The 23,791-nt window shown below is 37.3% G+C and overlaps 1 protein-coding gene across 1 annotated transcript in view; it reads right to left on the reverse strand.

Moving 5' to 3' along the window:
* Positions 1 to 17,680: 17,680 nt before the first annotated feature.
* The window catches only part of tshz2 (teashirt zinc finger homeobox 2), a 56,117-nt gene continuing 50,006 nt past the window's right edge, over positions 17,681 to 23,791 (reverse strand). The window contains exon 2 of the mRNA XM_084099299.1: positions 17,681 to 21,492. Coding sequence (XP_083955425.1) covers positions 18,473 to 21,492 — 3,020 coding nt within the window. The 3' untranslated portion in view covers positions 17,681 to 18,472. The remainder of the gene's footprint in view (positions 21,493 to 23,791) is intronic.

Here is a 23,791-nt window from a genome sequence, read left to right on the forward strand (position 1 = left end):
GCGTGTTTGTTCGTTCTTCACCCACCACATTTAAGCTGATGTTCATAACGCTGCACGATCACCGGCTGTTAATCTTATGCCTGTAAAGATCCAGTTAGAGAGAAAGCTGGTAATATCACTCCACGGCATCTCTGAGAAGGAACGCTTTATTTAAAAATATATAATTCCTTGTTTTGCATTGGTTTAAGTGGGTTGGATGTCTCTTATCTGCTTTGTTCATGTATCTCAATATCACATTTCCGTCTGTTTGTGCCAAGCGGCAATGTGTTGTCTTTTCTAAAGCATGTGATAAATGATAAATGATTCTAGAGACAACTTCATTTTGCAAAAGGTACTGTTATGTTATTAGTCTTACGCAGTATATGTATTCCTAACCCTAGTTGCTGAACCTAGCTATTATTACAATATAAAATAACTCTTTTCTATTTTTAATATATTTTAAAATTTCATTTATTCTTTTGATGAAAAACGCTGAATTTTCAGCATCATTACTCCAGCGTTCTGTGTCACATGATCCTTCAGAAATCATTCTAATATGCTGATTTGCTGCAAGAAACGTTTCTCATTATTAATGTTGAAAACATTTGTGCTGCTTATTTTTTGTGGAAACCTTAATACATTTTTACAGTATTCTTTGATGAAAAGTGCTCAAAAGAACAGTGTTTATTTGTAAATGTAAAAGTATTTACAGTCTCTTTTGATCATTTTAATGCATCCTTGCTGAATAAATGCATTAAATGTTTTCAAAAAAAAAAAAAAAAAAAAGTCATACTGACCTCAAACTTTTGAATGATAGCATATACATATTATTTGGTCATGTGCTGGTTACTCATATTTTACTCATGCAATATAACATGCAAAATATCTGCAACTATCCATCCAATATTTGTCTGTTCTGTGTTTTTTGTGCTCATAGTATTGACAATAGCTTAGCATCAAGATAATTAAAAACTCTGTGTTATAGACTGTACAGCCTGAAACATACTCTATATAAAACACAACTGCTTCTAGTTACACAATTTTGATTTCATTTCTGAATAAGTAAGCATTGCATTCTCAGCATTGCCACAAAGGGCGCTATAACAGAAGTTTGTGTTAACCTTTTTCATGCAGTCAGTTTTCTCTTTCAGGAAACAGAAACTACTGTCATGGCAGAGCAACAGTTTGAAGACAATCTAGCTGGAAAATTGCTGAAAAGCACAAGAAAGAATCAGATGCTTAAAATAAGGTCAGAAACATAATGCATACTTGAAGTTGGCATGAAACAGAAGTCTTTTCTTTCCTATTGTGATGTATATCCATGTGAAATGGCTTCTCAGACAACAAAATAATATAGGCCTGGACTTGATTTTGTCCATGGGGAATTGATTGGTTATTTTGTTTAAAGATTACTAGAGCACATGAATTTAAAAAGAGATGTGCACAGATAAATAATGTATTATAAATACTGCAATATTCCCAAAAAAAAAAAAAAAGTCAATTTTGATTTCATGGTTTTCATGGATTTTCTCTTCAGATTGTTGCTATAACCTGACTGTATTTGACCTGGAAGTGAAAACAAAACCTGAAATGTGTATTAGGTTTCTATAATGGCACACTTGTGTGCAACAATGCCTAGTACCTAGTGTTTGCATTAACCTAAGGCTGGTGGATTAGGCTACTTTTGTCCCTTTGGCATTAAAGCTAGGGTAGGCAATTTCAGAGAGGCTAGCAATAGCAAGCTAGCATTTGAAAGCATCAGATCCCACCCTCCCTTCAGAGCGTCTCCTTCAAAACACATGAACACACACAGAAGATTCTGCAAAGCGTCACGAGAGACGGCGTGAAATTACCTCATGTCTCAAAGCACATATAACAAATAATGAACTTAAACAACTTACAGAGCTCTAGTTGTACCACCTGACTGCTGCGGATTTATTTACGTGTTAATAGTGTTGACATAGAAACACATAAATGACGTGTGATAATGTCTGTGTGAACAGGGTGCATTGAAGTATGGAAATACATATGCTGACAGGCGGGTACGACATTGTATCATTGCATGCGGACCGAATGCAATGATTGGACAAACATGTTTTTGATCCTGAGACTTCCACAGAAGATATAGGCTAAGTACATATTATTAATATTTAGACAACTTCTAGTATTCTTCTATTATTGATTGCTATTAGGATGTGAAGAGAGTTCCAACCAGTATAACAAAAATTGTTTATAAAACAGATTGCCTTTAATGTAAGAACTGACCCTCATGATGTCAGACTGACTGTTCATCATGACGATTAATGTTTTGTTTTCCCTCCATAAATGAAGCTATTACTTGAGATCTACAGCACATATAACAACACAAAGAATCTCTGTTAAAGACATGGCACATCTGACCACCATAAATATCAAGCAAATGCTATGCTGTACAATAATCTACATACATCTACAGGAAACAGCCAATCAGAGGAAAAATATGGAGGTTTGCATCTGTTGTAAATGTATTCCGTGGCCTGAGGATGAACTCGGAGGCCATGTGACGTATGATTTACACACAAAAGACCACTGACTCTTCACAATGATGTATCTCTGACTCCGTCTGGTCAGGCCCAGTCCTGACATATAATCTTTCTCTTTAAACGCTGATATAGAGATAGATAACAGAGTGGTCTATTGATTCCACTGTTTCAGCTCGGGCCGACTGCTGTTTTAAACACTAACTTAGTTTCCTGTCTTGTATATTCAAAGAACAGTCTCTGCTGTGTCTTTTTAGTACTTTTTTGAAAGTGGTACCATAGTATTTAAATGGCACTCTTTGTACTTCAGATCATACCGTAGTATTATGGTAGTATATATCCAAAACATGGAAATATCGTGGTACTTTGATGTATATATAATGGCCCAAAATGATTACCATCATTTTATACCATGATATTCCCATGGCACATGGCAGGTTGGTAATACTATGATAATTTGTTATTTTTCATGATTTTAGATGATTGCCATTTGTATATACCATGATATGCTATACTACTCTAAAGTACATTAAAGAATACCATGATATTGTCATTGTAATTGTCCAAACAGCAATACTATGCTACTTTGATATAAATATGTATTTTAGTCCTAAATTATTGCCATAATGGTATTTGCATAGTAGCCTACCTGCAGGTACTTTAAAATGTAGGCCTACTTCTAAAACCATTGGTAATACCATGGTACTTTGTTATCATGGATCTAAATGATTACCTACCATATTTATATAGCCTGCCATTGCATATTTGTATGGTACTTCAAAGCATAGCCCATTTCTAAAAATCTGGTAATACCATGGTACTTTGATATATTTCATGGCTCTAAATGATTCCATATGATATACCATGCATATGGCTTACCATGGTATTTGAATAGTAGGCTACTTTGAGGAGCTTCAATGAATACCTCTAAAAACTTGGTAACACTATCATGACTCTAAATGATTACCATATCATGGTATTTGCATAGTACTCCAAGTACATGGTATTTGTCCTAAAAAAAAAACATGGTGATACCATATCATGCATGCATTTATGGTTATAATGATCATGATGATGATTATGGCTGCCGTTCTAAAAATCATTTCCATCAACAGCGCGAGTCTTACCTTGCTGTCATGCGAGTGTGAAGATTTGGCAAGCAATTTATCTCGAGCTTCATGTTTATTCAGTTCAAGTGTTTCCATATTAATACAGTTAATCTAATATCTAACATGTCTACCTTAATTACAAGCTTTCTTCATGTGAACCCTGATCTGCTAGAGTCTGAGCAAAGAGCAATGATTAAAGGAATCCTGCACCTCATTTGCACATTCACTCTGTAGGGTGCACACGAGGCGGGCGCTACCGCTACACACTGAATCAAAACTACGTGACAGAAAGTGGGTGAAAAGGGAGACGGTTTAAATTCACAGAGTATCTTGAAGCGTATGTAGATACGCCAACCCTGCTGCTATATGATCAGCACGTTAAGAGAGTTTTCACGAGGATATGAAGACATTATGGGCCAGGAACTAGCGCTGCGGTCAGGTTTATTTTTGCGTGATGATTTTGCAGATGATCAAAGCCAACAGCTTGCCCGTACCATCACGTACATTCTGACTCCTTATGAAATTGTTTTGAAGCATTTACACCATTTTAAGCCTTCTAAATGTCATAATTCCTATTATTCATAGTCTGATGGCTTCAAAACATCAGAACATCTTAGATTCACCACACCGACGGGGCGTGGAGGTTCTTTTTCTAAAAATGTACTAATAAATCCACTGCAAAATCAAATTATACACGTAAGTATGCTTGCATCACACAGACAGCGGCGGAAACTGAACTTGGCAAAATCGACGTCGGCTCACATTTGCAAATCCTATGTCAATCTGTCATTAGACATGTTATAAAATAATGATAAGTGTACGCTTCTCGCTCGCTTTAGCGTGCTGCTCTCTGATGTTGATGCGCTGTAATGGGCCAAATGTGCATTGGAATTTGCCTGCTTGAATAAACACAAAACATTCTCTCTCTGCCTCACTTTGTATTTTCCTGATGACTGTGTGTTCTCTGGATCAACACTGACTCGAAGGGAACATAAAAGGGTCAACGAGCTCGCAATGGTAATGTGGGTGCTATTCGATTAGGAGGTTTCAGGATTCATGAGGTGTCTGTCAAGGCCAAAAAAGTACCTCACATTCTCAAAGGTGATGTCTGATGAGAAATGTATTAAAAATACAAAGACAAAACATATTCATTTAACTTTTTAAACACTGTCCTACAGTCAGTGACAGAAGCTTAGGTAGTGTTTCTTTGGTTTCATTGAGGTCCTGTGTTGTGGTGCCAGCGACAATATGGTGCGTTTAAGTCCTCTTGGAAAGTTCATATTTACAAATAGAGTAGTGCAGGTGTGACATTACTTTGTAGGCCAACCGGCAGTTCGCATCACACTGGTTCCCTCGACAAAAACCCAATAGGATTTTCCCATACACTGTAAAACCCAACAAGTTAACTCAACTCAAACCGATTGAGGAAACTGATTGCGGCAAACCATTTAAGTTTAAAAATAAATACATATGAGTATTGTGAACTTAGTTGAGTTAACTTGTTGGGTTTTACAGTGTAGGATTTAGGATTATCGCAAAAAAACGAGCTCTGTGATCAACAAAAGTTTATGATACTTACACATTTTGTCCATCAAGATCATTTTCACAGATGAACACAACTTTTATAAAGCCTAAATGCATTCCTCTTAAGTAAAAAGCTAATATAGGCTATAAATGAACTACACCACGGTCGCACAACTTCAATGTCACCATCACTAAGCTTCCGACAACTCTTATCAGTTTGTATCAAAAAACATTTTCCCTGAAAGTTTGAGTTAAAATAGTTTATATATGCACAATCATAAACATAACGGCATAAAAGCGGACTGGAGTTTTCCTTTTCGGCGTGATGACGTTTAATCTCTTAGACGGCCTGTGTAGTCCCATTTAGCCATTTGTTAGCTTGGGAAAATAGGCCAACTTGGCATGTCAATTTTGTAAATGGAGCTTGAGGTATGTAGTTTTAAGTTTTAGCGCCATGTCGCGTTGATCAATACGCCATTTCATGTTGGATTTTCATTGGCTAGTCAGTAGACATATGTGACCCTGGATCACAAAACCAGTCATAAGTCACATGGGTATATTTTGTGGCAATAGCCAACAATACATTGTATGGGTCAAAATTATCGTTTTTTCTTTTATGCCAAAAATCATTAGGATATTAAGTAAAGATCATGTTCCATGAAGATATTTAGTACATTTCCTACCGTAAATATATAAAACATTTATTTTTGTGAGTGAATGCAGCACAATCGCGAACATAAATGGACAACTTTAAAGACGATTTTCTCAATGTTTTGATTTTTTTGCACCCTCAGATTTTCAAATAGTTGTATCTCGGCTAAATATTATCCTATCCTAACAAACCATACATGAATGGAAAGCTTATTTATTCAGCTGATATATAAATCTCAATTTCAAAAAATTTGAACCATGTGACTGGTTTTGTGGTCCAGGGTCACACTATAGGTCAAAGCAGCAAACACAGAGTGAGATGATCATGCTAAATTTCTGACACTGTTATAAAATGATCACAGACTATCTTTGGTCGCAAGACCGTGACAACAACAGTCTTGCACCTCTCTCACTGTACGACGTAGGACCACCGTTTAGGAGCCACGATCACAGAAATCACCACGATTGCTCATCTTTCGTCGGGGACAGCCCAAAATCATACAATATGTACCGGGCATTAATTAACTACACAAAAATACAGCAAGGTTTTTAAACTCTACTTCTAGAAAATGAAGGACAAATACTTCTTCATTACAACAACATCATTACATATAAGCCTATATTGTTATATTACAATGCGTTTATATTTTGTGCAGGCAAAAATAAAAAAGCCTGACAATGTCACTGCTAAATATTGCTTTCTATAAGTATTGTGGTATTCTGCCACGGCCCCATCTCGTAAACTCAGGAAAATCCTGAGCTTCCCAGTTGTATTTATGATTTTTGGTGGCGTTCATGTGCGTTCAACATGTAAATGTGATCTTTCTGACATGACTTGAACACACCAATAGGCTATATGAATTATATGATAGATATTCCATAATAGAGTCCATCATTATTATTTTTTTTAAAAAGTAGAAAAATGCATTAAATGCGAATACAATCACATTATTTCTGTATTCTACACTAAAAAACAACTAGGCCTTCATATTTTCCTGTTTACAAGACGTTTTGAGTCACAAATACTAAGAAATGTGAATTACTTATGCAAACTGAAGGATGTGTGAGTTCCCAGCATGCACTGCAGCATGAATAAATTATGTGGTTACTGCTTACATTATTACAGATATTGTTTTGCTGTTTGCTGACTTTATTGAAATGTTTGTTGTTGTTTTGTCATTGTTAGATTTGCTAATATCTACGTACAAGGTCAATTAAAAATTTGTTGAACAAGACATTTGTAATTGCCTTGATGAGTTTATGTCCTGAATGAGGCATTTTAGGACTGTTTTTTAAAACAATATTTGAGAGAACCTAAAAATCTAAACAATCCAAAGCATTGGAAGATATCTGTATGTCTCTAAAGATGTTCATATGAAAAATGCTTATGATGTGGATGCTGCTAATACATAAATACTGTATGTTTCAGTCTAATAAGGTCATGTTGACACAAAATATGAATTTTAATTAAATGTTTTAGTAAATTCAATTAGTAAAGTTTAAGCAATTAAAAAAAAAAAACTAATTCAAAAACGTATCTCGATGAGACTGATGTGACTTTAATAAATAAATAGTATGTTAATATAAAGATACAAAAACATGAACATTTTAGGTAAAAAAAAAAAAAAACCTATAGATAGTGTAAAAAGTACCTATAGATTTGGTTTGGTTTCTACTGCATTTCCATTTTGAGATTTTATCTGTGGGCTGAATCTCGGTTTTAGGTTTGCAGAAATCTGCCGTTCCTCTTCTACTTTCTGTCTTGTTTGCAGTGTCTGGGTGTGGATGAACTGAGATTAAATGAATCATTGTCAGTTAATATGACCACATGTGTGGGAGAAGCTGTTTTTACATCTACGTGATTTTAACACCTCGGCAGATGTTGACTCGGGTGACAGATGAAAGCTCAGCTCTTTTCTGTGAACTAAGAGATCTTCATAATCACAAACTGCTATGTCAATCAGCTATCGTTCTTTCTTCCTCCTACAGGAGCTGAAGTGTGCGGTCAAAGTTGAACAGTATTCGTGGCAGATGTCAGAAAAATGATGATCAATGAAAAAAAAAAAACATGTTTTACAGTAACATTTAATACTGAAGCAAACTGGGCCAGTTTCGCAAATGATTTAAAAGCAGAAATGTTTTTTGGTGAAGCACTTATGCAGTAAAAACATACAATGTTCAAGTTGTTTAACTTTTGACTATTTTTCTAGGCATATGAATTTCTGGTTGTGTGTTGCCGGCGTAATTCCTGTGACTCCATGTAAACAATCTTGTTTTCTTATTCATTTTATGCAAAGTTAACTGGTTTCATGGTTGATGAAGAGGAAAGATTGGATAAAACTTTACACAAATTAGGTTAGTGATTCTGTCACACTAGTCTCATGCAAACATGTGTAAAGTAAAACATTTTTGGCTGCAAACTGGCTGTCAAAAATTTGGAATAATTAAGATTTTTTTTATATTTTGAAAGAAGCCTCTTCTGCTCACCAGTGCTGCATTTATTAGATCAGAAAATACAGTAAAAACATGAATAACTTAACGGTTTTCTATTTGAACATATTTTAAAATATAATTTATTCATGTGATGGCAAAGCTGAATAATAAAAAAAATGTGAGCATCAAATCAGCATATCAGAATGATTTCTGAAGGATCATGTGACTGAAGTAATGACAGGAATAAATTACAATCTCAAATCTTATTTATTCCAAACTTTTGTATATCTTTCTGAAAGAGAAAGAATGTAAATATTTCATTGTGTATATCTGTTAAACATTAATTTTGTTAACTTTTAGCAGTGCACATGGCGTATGGATGCCCTCAAATCTACCAGACGTGAACTAAAAGCCGCAAAACTCCAATTTTGATTTCAGATGCACTTCTAAAAGCCTCTCAAAACACTTTAACTATAGACGAGGTGTTTGAAAAATAAAACTTACAGAGATGACAATCTGAAACCTCGCTTTATAAAACTTTCAGGTAAAGGAACTCTCGCACTTTAAATAGCTCTTTGGCGTATAGAGCAATATCTGGAACAGCCTTCCATCATACCGTGTTCCTCAGACCAACAGACAGCGTCATAATTTTCAGGGCAGTCGCTATTTTCCTTTTTTCCTTTCCATTTCTCTGTCTTCCTTGTGGCAAGCTCAACTTGTAATGGTTGTCTTTAAATATTCATTCTCTTTCATTTCTATGTTTGACGCTGGGTCGGCCCAGAAAGACACGCTCAATGATTGAGCAGCATCTACGTTTCCTTTTTACCTGCACGAGAACGTTTGAAAGGTTTTAGCAAAGCGTCACTCACTTCCAGTCACCTTTTCAAAAGGCCGGCTGAAATAAAGTGTTGCACAGTCAGCGATAGAGAGAAGTGCGGAGGAGAGACAGCCGTGCTTTCAAGGATAGATGGAGTGTCGCTCTTCCAAAAAGAATGATTGTAGACTCTGAGCAACTCAAGTGTTACCCATCAATGGAGATTATACAGTGGCTCTATATCAATAAGCCCCATATGAAACAATGTGTAACATGAAATTTTAATTGCATCGCTGCTGTAGTGAATTTAAAGACGCTTGATCAAACCAGGTTCCTTAACATTTTGAATGATTGATTCAAACCTTGTTTTATTAGCATCGCTATTTGACTCGCTATTGAGAATTTAAAGGGTTAGTTCATCCAAAAATTAAAATGATCCCATACTTTACTCACCCTCAAGCCATCCAAGGTGGCCAAACACAGAGTTATATAAAAAATATCCTGGCTCTTCCAAGCCTTATAATGGGAGTGAATGGTTCCACTTTTTTTTAAGTCCAAAAAAGCACATCCATCCATCATAAAAGTAATCCATACGCGTTTGAACCGCGAGATACTCTCCGCGTCTACTCTCACTAGCTTACGCTACTCCTACATCCAGACTCGCGGACGGCCATTATCAGAAGCTAGTGATTATAGTTTATAAAGTTATAAATATGGATATTTTTGCTTCAGAAGGCCTTTATTAACCCCCTGGAGCCATAAGCATAAGGATTACTTTTATGATGGATGGATGCGCTTTTTTGGGCTTCAAAAAACAAGGTACCGTTCACTCCCATTATAAAGCTTGGAAGAGCCAGGATATTTTTTAATATAACTCTGACTGTGTTTGGCTGAAAGAAGAAAGTCATGTACACCTAGGATAAATTATGGGATCGTTTTCATTTTGGGGTGAACAATCCCTTTAAGGGGTAAGGGAAGGTTCAACCGTATAGGTGCAATTACAGAAATTAATTTATTTTTTTAATTTATGCATTTATTTTAAAATATAAGTATGTAAAGCATGTATGTACACAATAAGGGCATTGTATCACATGATTATTCAAATGTTAGTACATAGCAGTTAAAGACACGTAATATAAAGTGGGACCGGAAACTCGACACAGGGAGCGCATTAAAAAAGATCCGGCTGCAAGAGAAGCATATGCTATAAAAAGAAAAGAGAGATGTGAGGAATCTTGTTTAGTAGTTATCACATAGTGTTCCACTCCAATTGCTCGGCATTTAATGTTTTAAACATTTTGATGGATGCATTTTTGATATTTTAACAAAAAATTCTCAACTGACTGAAGCTGATGATTCTTTTTGTGTCAATATAAAACATGACTTTCTAGTTATTCAATCGCAATCGACTAGAGTGTATCTAACCAATCTATTCCAGTTCTGAATGTGAAGTCATGTGATTCTGTTTTTGATCAATTTGCTACTTTTACTTCAATAGAGCCTGTGTGTGTGTTTTAAAAACTATAATCAAGCTGTGCTTATCACGAACCATTTCTACACTGCGTAGAGATGCATGGGGTCAATGGCGCCCTTTAATTTTCCTCTTCAAAGGCGAGTGAATGCCAACAGCACATCCGAATGAGAGAGTGTGCACTGGTTTAGGCCTCCATTATGGCCTGGATGAAAGAAGTGTGTCCCGATTGCCAGCGCTTCATCAGTATGTCTCGTGGCTGTGTCACAGCGACTAGCCTGGAGGGACGGAGAGCTGCTTCAAATTGGAGCTGACATCACCGAAATCTAAAAGCAACAAATCACACATTTTCATTGGGCACTGATCTCCTGGCCAGGCCCTCTGCCGGCGTCAGCACAATCCCGGCTGCCATGCTGATTCCTGACGACGGTCCGACTGCTCGCTCCAGCTGTTCCTGGCTAGCAAAGCAGAAATGTGCCGAACGTGGCCTATTGCCACCGACAGCAGTCCCACCCCCATGTGCGCTCCCAACACAACCATACCCGGCAGATTGGGCACTGTAGGACGATTGTACGGGAATTGTGTTAGGAGCAGATACCATCCCAAAGCAATTCAGAACAGTCAGCGGCAATCTTGCCAACGCCCTCGGACAGCTATTTTCAGTCAAGTGCAGCTTCTGTCTGCCTGAAGGGGGGGAAGACCAAAATCTCCAAAAGAGGTTGGCAAGCTTACTTCGCAGTGTCAGGTTTAACATTTTTTGAAGGAAACATGCAGGGTTTGTGTATGGAAAATTCCTCACCATGCTGCTATGATGTTGTGGGTGGATCCAGGGCGTTGCTATGTGGTTTCTGAAGTGTTCTGAGTGGTGTGTAGCATGCTTTCATGTGGTGGTCGGCTGCTTGCTATTATGAATTTAGGAAAGAGACCAACAGGATGCAGTTATAATTTGAATTTGAGATCAAATGCAATGAAATTTTTTTTTATTATAAAAATTTTCAGTATACATAACCCATCTAAATGAAGAATAAAAAAATCATATATATACACACGTGTGTGTGCGTATAAATTGTCGAAAAACAAAACTGAATTAAAAAATTTAAATATATGTAAAAATATGTGTTTTGTGGGTATGTATATGGGTGTTTCTGCAACTACGGGCACTTTTCCCAGGAGTGAAATTTTAGATTTATGTTAAAATTTGTCATTTGATGTTTCATAAATATAAACGTAGTGTCAATACACACCTTGACATAAAAAATAATGAATAAATAATATGATTTAATGTAAAATTATGAAGCATTTATAGGTCCAAACACCATTTTTGCTCATGTCCCACACCCGTGTTTTCAATGTTGAGATACTTAAAATTAGCTCATTCTTTTACAATATGACATTATTTCAAATGGAATTGTTTAATATACAGATTCATTTACAGCATCTTAAAATTCTATGTATTATTTACTGATCATTTTTATGATTTTTTTTTAACCCTGTCCCACACTTTTGAGTCCTTACCACAATAATGAAAAAAAGCTTTTATTATGAAATTTTATTGAACACAAACAAGTCTAGTTTCTATGGAAACAGAAATTATCACTTGAGCACATTGCTGACAGACTGGGCCACCACACTACCTCACTCACAAGATAACAAAAAAAAAAAGGTAAACATCAATGTATAATAAATATATATATATATAAAAATGTATATTACTGTTGAATTCATGTATATTAAGATGCTAAGAGTCAAAACTAATGTGGTAGGCCTTGCTAGCTGCCAATTAGCTAAAATATTATCAAAAATGTCATGTCCGCAACATGTCTTTACAGAGACAAATTCTCTTAAAGGTTTACTGTATATTAAATTACAAATATTCAGTATATTATTAGTACTGAAGTATATATTAGTATATATATTAGTATATATATAAACATGCCATTTTTTACATTAAAAAATGTAATTTTGTCCTTACCGACACAAGATGTCATTACCGCAGCACTGCTCTATTTTCATTTTTTTTCACATTTTCATTTGCAAAAAAATATTTTTACACTTAAGTTGAGACGATTAACACATTTAAATTGCAACATCTGTCATAAAAAGTTAATTATGTTATCTTTTGTGTGTATGGAAACAATTGACATCTAAGGTTACTGTAAATGTTTTACATGGCATAGAAAAAAACTTGAAATTCCCTATTTTGTATATTATCATTTTTATATCAGTATTTACAAAACTGCATCAAATTTGAAAAAGCTATTTAAATATATAATTTTTTTTATAGAAATTACTAAAGAAAAATGTATAAAATGAACGTTATTGTAACGTTGCGGTAAGGACACTTTTTAAGATGACCCAAAAAACATAAAAAATAAACATGTTCCAGATTAAAATCTTAAGGACTACATTCTATTTTGTGTAAATGTATTACAGACTGTGATGGTTAAAATTGAAATTCATAGAGGTTGATTTTTTTTAAATTGGGATAGTCAAAAGTGCCCATAGTTGCAGAAACACCCATATATATATATATATATATATATATATATATATATATATATATATATATATATATATATATATATATATAATTTTTTCATTTATATAATGTACATCAGATTTTAATAAATACCATTATATTGTATCTTTCATTTTCAGGACCATTACTCATTATATTATATAATCAACTAAAATTTTGTCAGCACTGATTTTATGCTATCTTAATGTGGTGGGTATTTTGTGTTACTATATGGCAAAGAATTAAATCTTCAAAATAAAAATAAAATAAAAACTCATCATATATATTGTATATATTATATTATATAACTGTGTGTGTGTGTGTGTATAAATTGTCGGAAAACACAGAATTGAATTTAATCTTTAAAATGGGGAAAAAAAATATCTTAAAATATCAATTCTTCAGTTTTGTATTAAATGCAAAAATACATTTTTTTTTATTAAATTATGTTATGTCTGTGTTTGTTCAGCAAATATTTTTTTTGACGGTATTACACTTAGTTGAATTTTTTTTTTTTTTTTATAAATAAAACTAACAGGGTAAAAAAAAACCATTCATGCACATTGTTGAGATTGGACTGATGACTGTGCCAAAAAACATCCATTCCTTTCTCCCATTTCAAATACATTTTTCTCCTCTTTACACTTTCTCTAACAGTACATCAGCAGCTTTATGTGATGTAAGAGTGATGAAGATTGTGATATGTACATGAATAAAGCATGTCAGTGCTGTACAAATGTGAGCGTGCATCTATTGGTTATGAATTGCCTTTATCAGCGGCGTTCCTGTTGCTGACAGTGGAAAAATGGAACATCAGTTATGTGTTTCCATTAAATGGAGCCCAAAAGGCCTCGGGTTACTGTTGTTGCTACATCTCAATCTATTTTGACAGTCTTGTCTATTGGCATGTGTATATCTGAGCTAATACGTGCACGAGCGAGTGTGTGTGCCAACTCCGAGCGGTCACGTGCAGGCCATCTGTGAGCACGCAAGCCAGGAGGATGTAATGGGTCCTGCTGTCAGGCCGGTAGCCCCCAGGTTATCTGTCACTCATGGAGATATGAATTAGCTGCGACTCCATCAGGATTCAGCCTTCCCCCTCATCCTGTAAACATAGCCAGGGTTCACTGACCCAAAGCTCAAAACACAGCCCATATGCCCAAAACAAACCCTCCCTCCCTATACACACTGCATGCTTAGAACAAGTTCTTTAAAGCCTTGTAAAGCCATAAGGCCCTGTTTACTCCTGGTAAGATGCGTTTTGGTCGATCGGATCACAAGTAGACGAGGGAGACACATTCCAGTTTACATCTCGTCACTTTTGTCCACTTTCAACCACTTCTGTCCTGATGTCTTCGAGGGAAGGGTCTATGGGCGGGTAAATGTATGTTTTGTTTTCATATCTTTCGATCTAATGGACAAAATAAGCTCTCGTTATTTACATTTGAACGCGACTGGAGACGATGGAAAAACATACGGAGAGCATCAGCTTTCATTTCTGCTCTGACAGCCACAAGATCACGACGAACGCTGTGAGTGTGTGTTAGAAATCAGGAATGGTGAGAGAACATTGTGCTTGGTACATTTTTCATCTTCAAACCAAACTTGGGTCTCCAGTCAACAAAGTTTAAATCCCCTCTGGCTAACGCGCTTCACATAATGTTTACACATTAAGTCAGTAGGTGAAGAGTAGGCGGTTATAGATTAAATTGAACTCGTTCCATAATTGATGAACTTTACAGGTATTGAACCAAACTGAATCAACACTGAATTGATTTCAACTGAATAATGACTGATTACTGTTGTCTTTTTAGAGCTGCTTTACAGCAGAGTGGAATTCTGTTTGCATCATTGAATCATTATTTCCCTGTTTATCACTGTAAAGCTGCTTTTAAACAATCTGTATTTTATAAATCACTATATAAATAAAGACAACTTGACTATATTATCCAGAGATATTCTCTGCCATATTCCGCAAACAAAACCTTTTTGATATAAATTCACGATCTAATTCATAAATCAGTGACGTCCCAGGTTAAACGACGTGCCCATTTTTTAACCCGTCTCTTAAGAGTAAAAAAAAACAGTGGAAATGTTCCAACACAAGTCATTTTCTGAACATTTCACTCCAGAGTCCCCCATTATTTTGCTGTTCATTTGACATGTGACACTTAACGACTCCCTGACATTTTTTGCCCACAAATTTGAGTTTATTTTCAGTCCAGTTAGTGCACTTAAAATGCTTTATTTCTGTGTGGTTTAAAATCAGTGTCTGGATGCACACGGCCCTTTTCCACCGCTGTGACTTAATTAGGCAGAGGACTGACACTTCTCAAGTGGCTGTCTGACAAGATGATCCACATGGGCCTGGAGAAAACGGTACAAGCACATTTGCTAGATTAGGCATTCAGGGGGAAGCTCTATGTAGATGTTTTTTCCCCCCACCGAAATCTTCCTTCTAAATGACTAAGACTTTAAAATGACAGAATGCAGGGGTCCAAAAGCATTCAGTGATGCGGAAGATGATAACCAGGGCTGTGTCTCAATACGCTCTCTAGTTTAGTAGCAAGTACACACAGTCCTATTTAAAATCGCTCCAGTGCAGAAGCAAATGCTTCTTAAGTCGTCAATAATTATCAAATTTGTGTTCACAATACTTACATCATAGGGAGTGAAATGAGACACATACCAGATCTTAAAAAAAAAAAAAGCCTTTGGTAATTGTTCAGGATTACTTTATCATGACAATAATGTAATAATCTCCATAAACGCTTGTTCATTTACTCTCGCTATTGTTCTTTTAGCATGCTTTTATTTTTTTTCACTGCCATCCCATATAAACATAAGAGACACAGTTAATTAATTGCGGGGTTGTTTAAACCCCTGATTGTGTATCCGATTGGAGCTCGCCTTTAATGTGGCAATAAATCTCAAATGACTTTGAATTATTGTTCCGAATTAATATTAGAAACAGCTAATTTCCTCCCCCTGATTGCAATGACGAAAAGGATCCAGGGCCCTAATGTGAATCTCTGACATTGAGCGGCTACCTCGAAAACCATTTCAGATGTTCCCCCGTCACACGTGCCCATCCAGTGGCAGGGTCATTTCAAATTTCACCATTAGCTGCAAAGGCTAAATGACTCAATTGTGAGTTACCGCGGCCGTGGCACGCTTTCATTTGACGAGACACTTCAGAGGCACACTCTCAATTTTAATTAAGAAACACAAATGACCGGAATATTGCGTTCGTTTTGTCATATTGTTCAGCCTATCTTAAATCATCCTCAGGCTTCCATTTAAAGGAAGTTGGTATTCTGAAGCATAATGGCTCAACGGAGGGAATCAGGAATCCATCGGTGAGGCAAGGCGCTAAATAATTTATGGCTTTAATCTGTGCACTGAGGTGTGAGCTCTATGGCTGTAATTATAAATGCAAGGAGGAATTATTGCGGAATACTTTAACTGCATTAGGAGTCATCTGATGAGCTATCGTGATTGCCTGCTCATTTCCAACAATGGAGGGCACGACGGTGTCAGGATGCGCAAATCACCAGGTTCTTTCTCCCATTTACTATCAAATGTCACTTTCCTGTTATAAAACAGATACGATGGGGAGTGGTAATTGGTGGCTTGATTGCTGAAAAAATAAGGAAAACGCATAAAATGTTACGAGTTTAGAGGGCAATTATCATTTTTCATCGTTTTGGTACTATGGGAAGATGTTGAGGTGTTTCATATGCGATTCTCAATATCCAAGTGACATCATCAGGGTCAAATGTTATGAGATTGGAGCTAGTTGTCATATTTGTTTTACTCGAGTTAGTATTTCTCAGATTATTTAGTCATGGCTACAAAAATGAAATGAAAAAAATGAACAATTCCACAATTTCCCAGAAAAAAACACAAAAAGATTGAGTTAATTCAAAACACATTTAGTTGTATGGGGTAAGTTGTGTCAGTGCAATCTGGAATGAAATATTCTTTGAAAAGCTTACTTAACATTAAAACTACAAAACAATTCACAAAAGCGCAAAAAAATAAAAGGTTTAAAGGTTTTTGACCAACACATACTGTACTTCAAATTAATAATTGTGTAAATTTATTGCACCAATGCTACAATTTTCTATATGTCATAATCATGTTAACAAACAAGTATTCATTACTTCAGTGAGCTCATTGTTTCTGCCTTAAATTATTACATTGTTTAAATTAGTACATTTTTAGCTAACTGTGATTTTTACATGTACATTTCTGAAATACATAACTTAAACAGTTACCTCTGATAACAGATCAGTCTAAATTGTAATGTGAACTCATGCATTTTCTCTAAAGCTGCTTTGAAATGATGTGTATTGTGAAAAGCGCTTCACAAATAAATGTGAATTGAATTGAATTACATTTTAAAACACAGTTCTATCTTTAGTAGGTTTCATTGTGTTCACTTATTCACTCATTTACGTTGGAGGACAGAATTTTAATTTAACTTTTTACTTTAATTAAATCTTATGGTTTCTGAGACCTTGTGACAACTAGCCCCAGTTTCCTGTACATGGTAAATGTAATAAAAAAAATCCCCAGAAAGATAGAACATACTGAAAAAATACTTCAAAACAACAGTGTAAGTTACAATTCTGGATTGAAGTGAAGACTTGTAGACAGTTAGAAAATGTTAATGCTTTATTTGTAATGGTATAAAAGGTGCAGTGTTCTTTTGTCTCACTAAGCATTTCCCGATGAGACACTTTTTTTCTGCAATGCTAAATATACATTAATGTGAGACTTCCTTGTGTCAAACCTGTCCAAATCTGTAAGCCCACACACTGAATCTGCGCCTAAACGTGATTAAACTTTTATTTAAAGTGCTTTTCTGTTCTATCGTTGCGACACAAACATTTTACAGAGCAAATATACTGTACATTTCAGTAAATGTTTTTAATGTGTGTCTGGCTACCTGTCTGACCACCTGCGTGTTCACACAAGTACATGATCAGATCTGCAAATTACAGTTAATGCATTGATCAATTTGTTGTTAAACGTAATACAGTTAAAACTTGCCATATCATACAAATAAATAGTAGTCATAGCCAGAGCTATTGCATGCAAACATCAGCATTTATGTCTCAAGCAGTAATACATTTCATTACTGGTGGTGCATTTGAACAGGGTGCAAAGACTTACGTCAATGTATTCTTAATCTTTTTATGATTATTTATTTTCTAACAGTACACTTCATTCTAACCCAGCCAGTGTGTCCATTTAGTCCTTAATATGATGAAATGTTGATTCTGAAGTTGAAGTTTAAGCATTCTACGTAATGCTACTTGAAACATTATGGAAAGAAAAAGGAGGAAGAAAAAAAAAAAGTAGACAATTTGACCCGTGTTTTATAAAAGCAGAGCAATTACAGTTATTTACCAACAATATAACTACAAGTAGTAAAAATCAACAAAGCTACTCTTTGTCCATTTCCACAAACTGTGAATGATTCTCAGGGGATTTACTGTGAGTTTTACTTAAGTGAAGTTTGACCGCGTGATTGCTGGCAAATGTCCGACTGCAAAGCTTGCATTTGAACTTTGAGTCAGATTCCTCTTCTGTGATCTGCGAATCTGTCGGCCGGGCACTGAGCGCCTTTGAAAGTTCGGGCTCTTTTATTTTAGTTGGGTGTTCTATGGGCAGTTTGTTCATGTCCTTGATTTGGAAACCCAGGTGGTTCTCAAGATGGGATATAAACCCAGAGGGCGTTCTGAATTGCGATGCACAGTCATTGCAGTAGAAGATCGGATGGCCAGTGTCCATGTTCTTCAAAAACTTGGTCCCTCCCGTTTTTCTAAGCTGGTACTTCACGTTGGCGAGCCAGTGGCTGATGGTGGTCATGGAAAGCCCGGTGAACTTGGAGATGTGCATCCTCTCCTGAGGGCCGAGGTCTGAGAGGAGATACTTGCCCTCCGAAGTTAGAAAAAGGCTGGAGGCGAACTGGGCTTGAAGGATGAGCAGATGCTGGGGGTTCCAGTTGGACTGTCGACCTTTACGCTTGTGAACCGAGTACATCTCACTGGAGACGTCTTCGAATCGTCGCACGTCTGTCTCCAGCTTCATAGCAGGCACTCTCGCTGGTATTGAGGGCTTTGGGGTTGTGGCTTTTGGAAGAACCTTCACCATGTCAGCAATGTCGGAGAGCGCATGTTTCTGGTGCACTGGAGTGGAGGACTGCAGTAAGAGGGAACAGTTTGGTTTGTTTTGTTTGTATTTTGTCAAGTCTATTGGCTGGTCGTCATTTGTGAACATGAAGCTATTGCTGGTCCTGATGGCAGCAGATGCTGAGAGTGCTGAAACTGGTTTCTCTAAACCTCTACTCAGTTCTGAAAAAATGGATTGTGTGCGATGAGAGAGGAAGCTTTCGGGCCTGGGCTTGTTTGCTTTACCCAAATGATTGTTCAAGACAGACTGTAGTGCGCTTAGAGGGTTTATATTAAGGACTTCCTGGGAGTCGTTGACAAGCTCTGAAGAACTGCTGTGCCCGTTGCTGGCAGGGGGGCTAGGTGATGGGTTCCCTCTGTCAGAGAAAGCTGGGCTCAACTTCCCTTTGATTGTGTCATTCTCTTCACTTACACAGTCTGCATCTAGCTTTGAAGAGGAGGAATCATCATCTTGACAATCACTGTCATCATTCTCCGCCAGATCAAACCTACTGCTCTGGCTCTCTTTGCCGTCAGATGCGCCACTCCTCTCCTTTTTAATGTCTGAATTGTGATGTCCCTGGAAACTTTCAAGTCCCCTAAGACCCTGATAGAACTTTCCCTTGGGTGCGATGGGTCTGTGCTTGTGGTTGAGATTCTGCTTGAGCTGGATGTGAGGGGAAGAGGAAAAGGAGGCAGTCTTGATAACCCCTGATAGCTGGTACGCAGCATGAATGCTTGGGTAAGCGCTCCAGCTGGGGGTCCCTGTTTGAGCTTTATTGATCGCCGAAGCCACCGTATTTGCTAAAGACTTGAGAATGTCACCGCCTCCACTGGACCCCTGCTCAAGGTCTTCTTCTCGCAAGTACGGATACTTAAAACAGGCGTCAGCGGACTTCCGGTCCTCCTCATCTTGTTTGTCGTCCTTGTCTCCATTTTTCTCAGCTTTGTCTGGTGACATATCCCTCGGAGTAGCCCTCTCAGAGTCACCAGATGCTGTGCTTTTCGGAGAAACCTTTTCTCCTTCGAGTTCGTTCACTGTTGGTTCAGCAAGTGTCTGCATTTTCTCTATTGCTAGAGGATCGAGGGCTAGTTGCTTGCCTTTCTTGGAGGCTGAATTGGTCACTTTAATGAAGTGGCCGGTGACCATCATGTGAGTGGTAAGCTGCTGGAGTGTATCGTGGGAGCTTCCGCACTCCATGCACTTAAGGATCTGAGATTTGCATGTCTCAAACTGCCATGTGTAACTAGCACCGTTCTGATAGCCATAGCGGTTGTTGGGAGCATTGGCGAGGCCGGACAATCTTTGTGCCTCACTGTAACCTGTGGTGGAGTCAGGCGAACAAGGCCTCGTGGCTTCAAATGCACGTTTCTTTGCTGGTGGGAGTAATTTTGGAGTGATTACTGGAATAGGTTCTTTCAAAGGCACTTTCTGGTAATGCTTTGTTTTGATCATGTGGACGCTTAGGTCTTGTAGAGACTCGAAAGAGTGGCCACAGAACATGCACTTCAGCACCTTTTGTGCATCTTCCTTGCCTTCCATGTCTTGAAGGTTCCTCTTCCGGTTCTTGGATGATGAAGTGGAGGCGATGTTCTGCCTGCTGTGGTTGTCATCCTGGTAGTGGCCACTCTTGTTCATGTGCACCGTCAAATCCACCAGGGTGTCATACGCTGCACTGCAGTCTTTGCAGCGGAACCGGCTAGCTCCCGTAAAGACAGTGCCGCACGCTTTGCTACTTTGCCTGTACAGGTGGACAGAGCTGAATAGATTAGGCTTTGACACAGGTTTCGGGGACAGCGTTTGCTGCAGGGTTTTTGAAAGTGCGTCCTGGTGCCAGTCAAACTCGCTCTTGGTGCTCCCGTTGGTGCTGTCACAGTTTGCTTTGCTGCCAGTGTTAGCAACCTTCAAATCTAGTCCAATCTTTGACCAGTAGGAGTCTGAAAGGAAGTTGGCATAGGCAGCCCTCATTTTCTCCAGGCTACTGTGCATGTCATCCTTCACTTTTGAGCTCTGGCTCTCTGTGTCCTTCTGACTTCCTGGTGGTGAGGTCTTAAAGTCAGACAGTCTGTCACTGCCATCGCTCAGACGGGATTCCAGCTCAACCTCCTGGTTGGATAGGACACTGACCGGAGAGTTTTGGAAGCTGTAGCTGCTTTTGTTGTCTATGTCTTTGTCTTCTTTGTCCTTGGAAGTGGGCCTCTCAGAATTCTCCTCCTCTGTCTGCATTTCATTTTCGCCCTCCTCCCCTGTGATCGACTCTTGGACACCGACATCATCATCTGGCTCATATGCTGAAAACAGAAGAGACAGAGAAAAAGTGTTGTTAGTGCTGTCAACCGAACTGTAATACAGTGATTAATGAGATGAATCACAAATAATCACATATATCGATATTTCCTGAGAAAACTTTCCTTCAGTTTGTAAGAATAATGTTTTATTGTATTTTTCTATAATTAGTTATTGAAATGCAAGATATAACTGTAAAAATCAAACTCTGAATGTCTTTTTAGTGTATATACAATACATATGTGAGCATTAGAGATTTAAAAGAAGAAAAAAAAAAAAACAGGATAATACTGTACAAAAACGAAATTGATGTCATTTATTATTAGAAATCAGTGTGCAGTACTGTCATCCTTCTGTAGCATTGTAATCCTTCCTCACAGAAGCTTGTGTGCCTGTAATCTTCTCTTGGTAATAGTGGGCAATTTGGCAGTATGTGTGATTCATAAGTCACAAGTCACTGACTTAGTTTTCATCTGTTTACAACAGCTGTATGGGTGCAGAGTAACAAAAGGTGATTTTCTCTAGGTGATGAGCGTTATCGCAATAGTTGAGTTGTTAAACTATAATTTGATAGGAGTCAAGTTGATTCCTGCACATCTCAAAACCTAAAGTTAAATCTATTAAGGAGTCTGCATGCGATAAAGTTGATCTGAAGATATATTTCACTTTAAAGCATTAAACGGTTAAAAAGTGAGTTCACAATGTCTAAAAAGTTATTATTTACTGTCAATCATTCTCATTCAAAACGAGGCAAAAACATCATAAGGCCGCATAAATGCAGATAAGTTAAAAATAGTTAAATGCAACCTGGCATCCTTCTGATCCCTCCTGAATATGTGCTGGCTACAAATTAACCACTATTGACTAGATTCAGAATCATTTCCTAAATCTTTCATCACTTCTTAAACCGTACTGTATTATTTACTTAATATAAAATATATCCAAGTCCGTCAATTACATCAATCGCTGCGGTTACGAAAAATCAAGATCATCTATATTTTATGACCACATATTTGATAGCACTTTGAATTTCAAGTGCTGTTACGCACAGATGTGCTCAGTTAAATATACATAGGACCTAACAGCCCAGGCCAGGCACTTGCTTTTCATGTGGTTAATATTTTTTTTGAGCTGGTGATGCTCAATGAGGGCAACTCTCGAATATGAGGACTGAAAGTGCTACGCTGTGTAGCCCTCACCATGTCCTGTGCCTTTGGATTCTGAAAATAAGACTTTTTATCAATATTTCAAAGGTGCCTCAGGAGGAAGCCTGGAGGTGAACTGATGTCAGCAAATGGATAAAGATGGAGCTGGGATTTAGCCTTCCCAAAGAATGGGGTCCCTCAAACAAGGGGCCCGACGTGCCGGTACAAAAGTTTCCCGACATGCCACGACCTTGACCTTCCGCAATGAAGATTTCTCAAATGACTGACTACGACGGATGATTGCATCCCAGAATGTGCTCATGCACTAGCTTATTCCAAGAGGAGAATAATGTTTTATGTATTGCAATGTGTATATATAGTTGTGACATAAAAGGAGTGAGATCGTGTGGATGGCTTCTCTGCGGTGTCTCAACTGTTTGTAATCACTCAGCCAGTCGACTGGCATCATGACAGACAGCGGTGTAGTCTTTGCTTAGCTTTACATTGTTTACAGGATGTGTGGGATCAAAAAAAAAAAAAAAAACTACTATAATTTCGAGACTGAAATTAACCTTGTCTTCCTGTACACAATTGCACAATCCCCGTTCTGTTACAACGAAATAGTTAAGTCATGGTGCAACACACTTTTTCAGAGACTGGCATGTTTCTGCATATCTCTTGTGTTTATGAGATTTTTACGATAGCTGTTCCATGAGAGTATTTACAATCTAAACAAGCAAAGTCACCATGACACCATACACCTGGAGGAATCAATCGACGGCTATTTGGACTGCGGATGAAAGATAGACGGCTAAATGAAAAATGCATTAGTCAACCACACTACATTTTAGTGAACATGTAATACTCTTCAACCTAATAAAAAACCAGGACAGGTCTGAGGAGTGTCTCATTCAGAGCAATTAAAATGGTTTAATGCATGTTTCATAACTTGGGCATGCTGTTGGATCAGCTCAGCCTGGAAACCATGTCCTTACACTTCAAAACAATTAAACAAAATACTTGCTAATTTTACAGTATTTTGACACACAATTGTTATGCATAAAATCACCATTGTCTTTTAAACAACTTAACTTTGTTTCACAATTCATTTAAGCTGTATTTTATTCTAGATGTGATAAAATAACTGCTTGAATATATT

The sequence above is a fragment of the Abramis brama genome, assembly GCF_963993115.1.
Source record: "Abramis brama genome assembly, chromosome: 22".
In the NCBI taxonomy this organism is placed as follows: domain Eukaryota; kingdom Metazoa; phylum Chordata; class Actinopteri; order Cypriniformes; family Leuciscidae; genus Abramis; species Abramis brama.